This window comes from Perna viridis, chromosome 7, assembly GCF_037379345.1.
Source record: "Perna viridis isolate PV_CMFRI_1.1 ecotype Kerala chromosome 7, ASM3737934v1, whole genome shotgun sequence".
NCBI lineage: Eukaryota > Metazoa > Mollusca > Bivalvia > Mytilida > Mytilidae > Perna > Perna viridis.
Window position 1 is genome coordinate 15702434 of NC_142451.1, and position 10568 is coordinate 15713001.

The 10568-nt window shown below is 33.4% G+C and overlaps 1 protein-coding gene across 1 annotated transcript in view; it reads right to left on the reverse strand.

The window, feature by feature from the left end:
- LOC148611514 (uncharacterized) overlaps nucleotides 1–9876 on the reverse strand; it is a 31748-nt gene extending 21872 nt beyond the window's left edge. Inside the window, exon 1 of the mRNA XM_088595252.1 lies at nucleotides 9808–9876. Coding sequence (XP_088451378.1) covers nucleotides 9808–9876 — 69 coding nt within the window. The remainder of the gene's footprint in view (nucleotides 1–9807) is intronic.
- Between the last annotated feature and the right edge of the window lie 692 nt (nucleotides 9877–10568).

Below are 10568 nucleotides of genomic sequence, written 5' to 3' on the forward strand. Positions count from 1 at the left end.
GGGGGGGTTGTAAACCTGCATAAATCGTTATTTGACAAAAACGTTCCGAGAGAAGTATACAAGTATTGAACGGTACGCCCTGATGCAAGTAGGAGTACGAAAACAATACTACGGTACAAAAAATGGAAAATAATCACACGCACAAATGAAAACAAGTACTATCTTAAAAAAAGATAGCCGACGCAGTAAAATTTTGTTCTTTTTTACTTCTAAGTTTCTCCATTTCTTTCAAGAAATAAATAATTTTTAAGGTTCCGATAAAGTTTTTTCGAACGCAATTCAAAATTTTCGATACAGATTTTTCAAACGCCACTAAGTTATCAGTATTTGGCCAATCGGGAAAAGGAACTGCGGTCAGGTGACTTGCGTTTCCATAGAAGAGCGTCCTTAAGGTCAAAGGGTAAAAAGCGAAGCTATACTGACTACGTCGAAAAAAACGAATACCACAGAACCATGCATTATACAAACTTAAGTACGGTTTCGATATTTCTCAAGTTCCAATCTCCAGACTCCAATTGTAGTTGTGATACAGTCATCGGCAAGCAGAATATTTGACTCAGAAATGCACGAAGGCTGACTGGAATATCGCGCAATTTTATTTAAATCGTTATAACGATTTACTAACTTTTTATAACAATTTATTAACTTGTTAAAACAATTTACTATAGTGATTTGTTTTAACAACTTAACAATTTGTTACAACAAATTAAATAAAAATTGCGCGATATCGATAATCAGCTTCCATAGAAATGTAATTCTAGTGTCCAACTGTAATTTGTCTGCTGACCTATCGACATCATCCTCAAAAATTTTCAAAAATAGTCTCGCTTTTTTGATAACTTAAGGAAACGGTATATAAACGGAAGCTGCTAAATATTGCATGTTTTTTCAGCCATTTAAAAAAAATAGGTTAATATAATCTAAACCTGTTAGAATATACTAAGAATAATATATTTTACTTATTGCAATTGACACAACAGAAATTTAATGCCAGTTGTATTGTAGCATATCCAATAGTGGACCGCCTTTTCTAAAGACAGTTTTATACATAATTTCTGCAAAGTTTAATAAAATTAGTCGAGGGGTTTTCATGTAAATGTGTAAAATGTGAAAAGTTCGCGGACGATGGAAGCGAAGTGATGGCATATGTTCTTTGTTGTGTATGTCTGTTTTCCATGTCTGGTCTTTGTCCCTGTATTACATTATTTTCATTACCGCTATAACCTTGATTACTCTTTCAATAGAACCTTCGTTCCAGGTGAGCATTTTTTAAGCACGTGCTTACAGTGTTCCAATGCAGCTACGCCTGTAAGAGTAGACTGTACACTGTATGATCCGTTCTTTAAGAGAGGAAATACTTGAAACAGGATATAATGTTTAATATGAATATTCTAAGCAAAATGCTATAGATCAAGAAGTAAAGGCAAACCATACTTTGCAAATTTAGGGGCGAATGTCCCATTTAAATTTGTACGTCTCATTAAATTATAAATTTCTATAGCCCAATCAGCCCAATTTTTAGACATACGATGACAATGTCAAACTTTTTAGAAGGTGAAAGCTATATGGAAATTCCATTTCGAGAATCCCGTAGAGGATTTCCCAATATTGTTTTTTCCCATTTTAACATGTAGGCTACGTGTGCTTTATAATGTACCAAGCGCAACGAGGCAAAAACAATTTTGGCTTTTAAAATTATGTTTTCAATAGAACATTTTGTCCTTGAATATTCTAAGGAAAAATCTGATTTCAAAAGCGTATCCAATTTTTAAAATTTTGCGAAATAGTGAAAGTTCCTTACAGAATCCATATGATGTATAAAACACTATCTCGAAATTAAGTTGGGAAAAATAATAAAATTTTTGTCAAACTGATGGAAATAAGAATTATCATACAAGCCATAAACCGTAAGAATAATATACATTTGTCGACAATAATATCAGTAAACATCCTGCAATATTTAATAATGTAATGCAAAAAACCTCAATATACCACCCATTCGTTGAGTGGAGGTATCACATTTTTTGCAAATTTTCACAATGCTTGAACATTACAGTAAATTATAAACTTTAAAAAATGTTTCCAACAAATCACTATCACAGATTCAGCTGCAAGGCATTAGAATTTGAGAAATAGAGTATTTTGGCACTAACTATAAAACCATTCTATCGAGTACTTACGATGTACAGCTATGGTAAATTCTATCAGTACCAATCCATATAAAACTCCATATTCTTTTGGCATGAACGGTACCTTCTATGTTTAGTCTGAAGCCCAAGCTGTATCGAAAGGATTTTATTCAAACTTTGTACGCTTGTATACATATTGATAATATGCACCACCTTTTCTTAATACAAATGACAAATATTTGTAAAATAGTTTAACTGTCTCGATTGTAGGGGAAGAGTATATAAGATAGTAAAATGACAAAAAAAATATAAAGAAGAACCTAAGGGAAATAACTTCAGCAAATCGTTTGTTTGTTTGTTTTTTCTTCTTTTTTTTATTTGTATTGTTTTTTTGTGGTTCTTTGTTTTTTTTACATTGTCACATTTTGATATCACACTCAAAGCGTCTGTTAGTGAAAGGTGATGAAGCTACTATATGTTCATTGAAATTATTCCCATGATTCATGTGGTTAATTTTTCCTGAAATTTATATATTTTGCATCTTTTATCAAAGTAAAAAAACTGAATTATTTTGAAAGAATTATAAACGAGCCACATCAATTAAGAGAAGATGTTAGGTACCCCCTTAAATCAGAATACACGCTATTTTGCAAAAACTCATCAATAAAGCCTAGAGATGCTCTTACTCTCCACAAAAGGAAAACTTGCGTCGATTAAGATCATCTTGGAAGGCCAATAACGTTTCAGACAAAAGTTTTCCTATATGAATATGCTTATTTTGGTACCAATTTTCCAGTAGGGCTATATAATTACGAAACAATTCCGGATTTCCCAATTTGGAATAACATCTATAGAACATGAGTATTAGAAGTGGAAGTGTACCAACATTCCAGTGTACCAGTGTGTTGAAAACAGAATTGACAACGTAGTCATCAATTGAACATCGGGTGGACTTTTTTATTCCATATATTATTTCAAAAACTTCGAAAGACAGGAATAATGAAGGTTAGTGTTCCTCAATACCTTAAAGGCACTATACAAGTCGAACAAACAAGTCAATTTGTCTTTAGTTGTAGTTGTTTGTTGTCAAATAAAGGAAGTCTAAAAGTCAACGTTGGCACGTTACTGTTTAAACATCCTGAATACTATAATTTGTAATGTCTGAATTTTTTACCTTTTGCAAGATTGGTCATGCAAACATATGTCAACTGCCCACGGACTTGATTATGCTAGTTGTGCTAGTGAAAAGGGTCTATTCAAATTGCTTATAATTTGACACATCAGTCAAACTATCCAAAATCCCTGACTCGAATACATTTAGGTTTGAGTTCACGCACACATACTTTTGCCACAGTTCTCCTATTCTTCATATGAATTTATCTTCAATTTGCATATTATATTTAAAAGAAGAAAAACTAAAAACTGGGAGCATGGCCCAAGTGCACCGGTAGGGTAAGCGTCCTCTGCTTTTCTAGAAACACCCGCCGAGTTCTCATAAAAAGTCAAGACCAGGGTAGACAAACGAGGAAAGGAAAACTATGACCTGTTGAATAAATCAGTTTTCACGGTGCAGATGGATACACCATAACGATCTACGTGTTCATGTAACGACCATAAAACTTCTGTAGTGATGCCTTCAAACTTGTAGCAACATAACCCTTTTCCAGAAGCCTATTTGTTAGAGTTCTAGCACGATACAAAAAGTCTGCGTAGTTTTGGCAAGCTCTGGCATAACGTATGAGTTGTGATATGAACACTCCATACGCAGGTGCCAAAGGGATGTTGCACAGATTAAAAGAAAGTTGACAATTTTGAATGAAAAGTCATTACGTTTGTCGTAAAGTTTGGTCAATAGCTTTCCTTTACCATCGATTTCTAAGTGTAGGTCAAGATATGAGGCTGACTTCACAGTGTCTGTAGTATCCTTTATCTCAAGTTCTTTTGGGTAGATGCGATGTATCAATCCCCGAAATTAGGATTGTTTAAAGATTATACGTCATCTATATAGTGGAAATTGAGATTGAAGGATCTAGCCAAACGATATTCTTTCTTTCTGGTCAGATCAGCTATAAAGTCAGCCTCATAAGAGTGAAGGAATAGGTCAGCAAGTAAAGGAGCACAATTTGTTCCCATTGGAATGCCGACCGTTTGTTGAAAAACGCGTCCAACACACTGAACAAATATGTTGTCGATTAAAAATTCCAGCATTTTGTAAACATCTTTCTATGTTTATTTGGAAGTTGATTGGGAATTATTTCTTACTAAGTATGTGGAATCTCTACCAAGAACTATATATTTGTATCTAGGTGTACCATCTTTTTTGGAAAAAGAACCATGTAAATGTTTTAAATTCGGGATTTTAACTGAGTATGGGGAATACAATTATATAGTTTTGAAAAATCATAGGTTTAAATGCTATTATATTCAGATAATAGTCTTGAACTGATTGTCTCCAAAAGATCTTTCAAATTTTTCAGGATCCACATTGAATTGATACCACTACGGGAGTAACAAGGGTTGTGGTAGGACTGCAGACCCTCTTTGACAGTTGTGAGTATAGAAGTTAAACGCTTTGAAAGAGGTTTGGTTGTACATTTTACAGACCCAGTTATGAAACGTTGTTTGTATGGATTCTTGTGGAGTTTAGGAATCCAGTACATAGACGGTAAATCACAATCATCGTCCTTGGTAGAGAGACCAAAAGAGGATTGCACAGATTTATTGTTTTCCACAATCTCTTCTTTGGAGAGAGTGGTAGCAGTATAGGCCTTATCACTGCTATTATTTTCTACGTCTACCTCTGATAATAAACATTGAATGTAAAATGTTTTGCAGACAAAATCAATGTTGTTTTGGGCTTTGTCTGCTGGTGCGACAACATATTTGTCATGTATAGTAGACAATGTTTTTGCTACATCGGGGTCTTTGAAAACTGATGTAGCCTTGGCACTTATTGACCTACTTAAAACTTTCATTCGTTTCAAAATTAAAGACGTCAAAGCCTTTAACCACTCTGACAGAGAATCAATTCTTCTTGTTCTCGTTTTATCCATTTTCTTGCATAGTCCTCGACGGCATCCATAAGAACTTTAAAGTTATAATTCCAATTTATGGAACGTGGTTCACGATACTTGGGACCTTTAGAAAGGATATTACGTAGAGATTCGTTTTCGATAATGGTTAAATCTCCCGTAGCGACGTGACCAGAAGGACCATATTTGAATGGAGAGGTTTTGCAAGAACAGTCAGGTGGTTTAGCCTTGAAGTCCTCAATCTCCAGGTTCTGCAATAGCCTTTTATAACTGAAAATTTTGGATGCAATGGGTGAAGTATAGGAATATGAAATAATTGGTATGGATTTGTCTTTGAAATAAGGGGAAATTTTGTTGGTAACGTTTTTGTGATGGAGGATGTTAGCCAAATTAATTGCATCTATACCTCTGTTGACTAACGGTAGTGGAAGAAATGATCGTTTTTCTTCGTCTTGACTTTTCACACAAACTGGTTTACAGATTCTGTGGAAACCAATATCCAAAATGATGGCAACAAGTCTGTATAATGATGAGGTGGGGTCAGAAACAGGAGTGTCAAGACTTGTTTTGTAAAGGGAGTGTAGTAGTGTGAGAGGTATAGAATAAAGTTTGGTTCTAATGTGATGAAGTCCAAGAGGTTTTTGTATGAAAGGAAGGAGACCATCTATGGAGACATCATGTAACTTAGGTGACGTATAGTGACGATGGCCATGACTCCTTTCCCGTCTTGGATTTTTGTCAAATAAATTCATCACATTTATGCTATTGTGATATTGATTTGAAAGGTTTCCTATACTTTTGATGTTGTCATTGCATCCGTAAGGTATTGCAGTACCTAGTCTGCGTATCCAGTACTCCTCTCTTTCCCTACGATAGTTTTTACTTAGAACGGGACTGTTCGTAGGATGGTAATTTTTTTCTAAAATACACACTTTCATGGAGAGGATTGAATGATCTTGTTGATTAAAGTGTTGATAAACTGTCGGGAATTTGGTGGTGTTAATTCCCGAACGATGACCGCACATTCTTTTATTTAATCATTCTTGCGTTTCTCCGACATATATTAAACCACATAAGTTGCATTCTAATCCATATATTAAGTTTGTTGATTTGCAACTTAAGTCATCTTGACTTCTTGTATGGAAGGTTTTGTTTGTAAGGGAACTGGAGAAGTAAGGGTCGGTTATAAGAATGTTGCATGTTTTACAATTTTTAATACCACATTTTGAAATGGTACAATGTGGTTCGTCATCGTTGTAGTCAAGTATATCGTTTAAAGTGATGGAACATGGTTTGATAATTTTAAAATAGTCAGAATTTTTGTACTGGAATAGATGGTCTGCAGACTGAACGTGTGATTGGATACTTTTAGTTGAATTGGTCGGGGCACTTTCCATACGTGTGCTGAGATTCCCGTCTGGGGACACTACATACTTACAAGACAACAGTGTCCGATCTGCTGTCAGGTTCGGACCTTTTTATACTGGGCGACGTCCGAGCAGTTTTTCTTCCATTCCTCTTGTTAAAAACATTAATTTTAAAAATTGTATTTCTAAAAAATGATTCGTTTGAAATGGCATATATGTACTAAGGTTTGAATCAGTTTTAGGATGAATCAAAACGTTAATAGTTCATTTTTTTTCAAGGTGTCATACATTGTATGAGCAGCTCGGCGTGTGTTTCTAAAATAGCACAGGGCGCTCACCCTACCGGTCCACCTGGTCCATGCTCCCAGTTTTTAGTGGAGTCCGAGTTGCTTATTTACTTTTATTACTTTGTATGTATTATTTTAGTTTTTCTTTATTTTCTTTGTTCTGTTTGTCTGTTTCCCGTGTCTGATCTTTGTCCCTGGATTACATTCGTTTGATTTCCTCTAGAACCTTGGTTCCCTTGGTTACTCTTTCTGAATAACTGTCATAGAAAATATATTAAATATTGTTTTGTTTTTCAAGTCGAACAAACAGGTTAATTTGTCTATTTTTGTAGTTGAAAAAAATGAAAAAGACTAAAACGTTAGTGTTTAAACTTCATTAAGACTACATTTGTAATCGCTGAACCTTTAATCTGTCATATACCGGGTGATTAAAAGATCTTATCAATATACCTATAATGAATATGGTTACCAAAGAAACCGTGCAACAAAATGCTAAAATTTGCAAAATAGGTTATGAAAACGGGTTCAAAAATATCTTAAATTTTTATGCCCTTAAACTGTCAAAATTTCTTACTTGTAAAACCCCATCTTAATATGGGCATCGTCGGTTTAGCTATTTCACTTTCTAATCTACTTATCAAATTATTGTACCTTGTCCTTTATTCTAAAGAAATAAAAAGCCTAGACAGGCCATATGAAAAGATAAAAAGGCGGTATCTTTTGTCCGAATAAATTGTATGTGTATTGTCAAAAAAAATTCATGACCTCAATTTTCTCAAAATAAAAAGCAGGATAGGAAATTTGATCCTCGCAACCCCCCCCCCCCAAAAAAAAAAAAAAAAAAAATCAAAATCAAATGGTTGCTTGCTAATATTCTCCAAGTTTAAGTGTTTTACACATTTGGGTTGATGTTTCTCAACTTATAAAATTTTAAAAATTTTAACGCACTTTTTTTCGTACATTTGTTTACGTAATTGAGCTGAACAATTTTTCGTCACTTTTGACATGGACAGTACCTACTATGTGTAATCTGAAACCCATGCTGTATAGAACGGATTTTATTCAAACTTTGTACAATTTTATACATATTGACAATATGCACCACCTGTTATAAATATATTTGACAAATATTTGTAAACTAGTTTAACTACCTCGATTGTAATAATATAACCACAATGACCAAAAATATAAGGAATCACCTAAGGTAAGATAAATCAGCAAAACGTTTTATTTTGTGACATTATGAAATCAAACTCAAAGAATCTTTGCGATCTAAGTTTTGTTGATGAAGCTACTTAATGTTCGTTGAAATTATTCCCACAAAACATGTAGTCAAAATTATTCAAAATTAATATATTTTGCTTCTTTTATTAAAGTTCAGTATTACAAAATGGACATCATAGTTATCAATTGAAGATGGGATGAACTTTTTATATTTCAAATTATATTTCAAAAACTACAAAAGACAGTAATATTAAAGGTAATTGTCCCTCTATAGCTTAAAGGCACTATACAAGTCTCCATTCAGGTCGAAGTTTTATAACGACAACTTCTTCAGTGAGTTAATGCCCTTTAAGGGCAGAAATGGCATTTTTAGACTTATTGCCCTTGAAAGACATTGATCTCTGTGGCAGTAAGCTGAAGGGTCTCTATTTGTTCTTCTTGTTTCGTTAAATAATATAGCGAATGCATATTTTTTTCCAAAAGGGTAGCGTATATTAGTTTCTGGTTTTAAATACAAGATTTACCAGTTTAATCTACTTATATAGAGTTTTGACAGTTTAATTTAGATTGAAACTATATTTGACATTAAAATCATGACTGTTTCTTAAGCAACACTACAGCAATATGTCCATTTTTCCACATCTTCACAACCTGAAGACCAGATTTTTCGAATAAGATTTGAAGCTGTTCGTCATTGTATTTGTAAGAACGACATCCTTTCTCTGCCAGCATTACGTTCTTACATTTTTCGAATTCCACTGTCAGGCCGTGCTTATCTGAAAATATTATTTCACAATGCACCATTAATACAATATGCAGTGTATATGGTACTGCAGAATAAAGTAAATTGGTTCTACATTAATTTATGGTAACATTAGGGATCTTGAATAGATATAGAGAGCTCGGGAAACAACTTTATGAAAAGTCTTTTATCTTATGTACAAGTTTACCTAAAACGTTTTACTAGTTTTTTTTTCTGTATAGAGGGAATTCTTATTAAACACATATAGGTAAAACTACCTAGATAACAAAATCTGTGATGATGAAAAAACGAGTTTCCGCTTTACATTAGACAAACCTAACCCATGCGAATGGCTAATTTCTGTGCAAATAAGTGAAATATTTAATTCTATATGACCGACTTTCACTGATACACATCGCACATATCATAATAGCTATACTAGTTCATAAAAAAAATGAAAAACTACTAAGAACCTGAGAGACTATATCGTTAATAGTGAGTTTCAGATTACTTCACCGCAATAATGTAGTAGATTTTTCGAAAATCATTACTTTTTCAGATGTTTGGAGATTGGACGATAAATAAATAAATCTATTTCATTATAGAAATAGAGTTTTGAAAACAAAATAAACAGCCTCAAAGCGATATTGCATTTATCAATAGTCTTATAAGTCGGTGTACGATTTTAACTATTGTACAAATTGTTAAAACTTGTAACATATACCTATGTTAACGGTCTGCTGACAGAGGGAACGAAACCAAACATGCCAAGCTCCGGGAATATTGGGATCAATATTTGATTTGTAAGCACCTTCCAATTCGAAATTTTTTCTCTGAATGTCAGCTCCATAATATTCAAATAATCCTTGAATTCCTCTTCCGTAAAAAAAATAAATAATTAAGATCTTATCAAACTTATGGTAGAAAAACAGAGCTTCATTTTTGTTTTACTGTTGAAATGTTCCATTGCTGAAAACATGTAAACCGGTATAACCCGTCATATTTCACGTAACAGTACTTCATTACCTCACCTTCAGGATCCGTGTAGGCACGTTCTATGACATCTTTATCTTGGATAATGTCGATTGAAACCATTACAAAGTCACCTTAATCACAAACAAGTAAAATAGTTTATAAATGGGTCGTTAGTCTCCAAAATCGCATAATTTTACATTTTTCACATAACAAAATAGTTATTTGCAAGCCTTGTCCCTTAAATGTTCTTCGTCAAGGGTGTGAGTACAAACAAGATACCTTAAGCGTGTACAAAATTTAAATGCTTAGTATGGTGTTGAGAAATGGCAAAGTTCAACAATAAAAAGTTCATAAAACTTTTTTATCAAATTTCTCTAATGATCACTGCACGATCTTGATAATATTGATGTAATATTTGTTTGTTAAAGATTATGACAAAAAGAGACGCAAAATGGATAAAATGATAAAATTTGTTCATAACAAAGATTGCAAATTTTCAAAAAGTACATAAACACTGTGCAAAGTTTAAATAATATTGGTTCCATACTTTTTGAGTTACAGAATAGAAAAAACTTACTCGTTAAGCTTGACAGACTGACGGACGAACAGTGTCGAGTACCTACTTAACATGCTTTCATATTTGATGACGCAGGTAATAAAGAAATTACTTCGGACTCAATGAATTTCACATAATAATGAGACATTTTTCATCTGCTGCAACTGACACCATCAAAGCGAACGCAAGTTGACATTTATATAATCCTTCAAGTTTGGCTTCCGCTTCAAAGCTGGTATTTTAGTTTGACAAATTT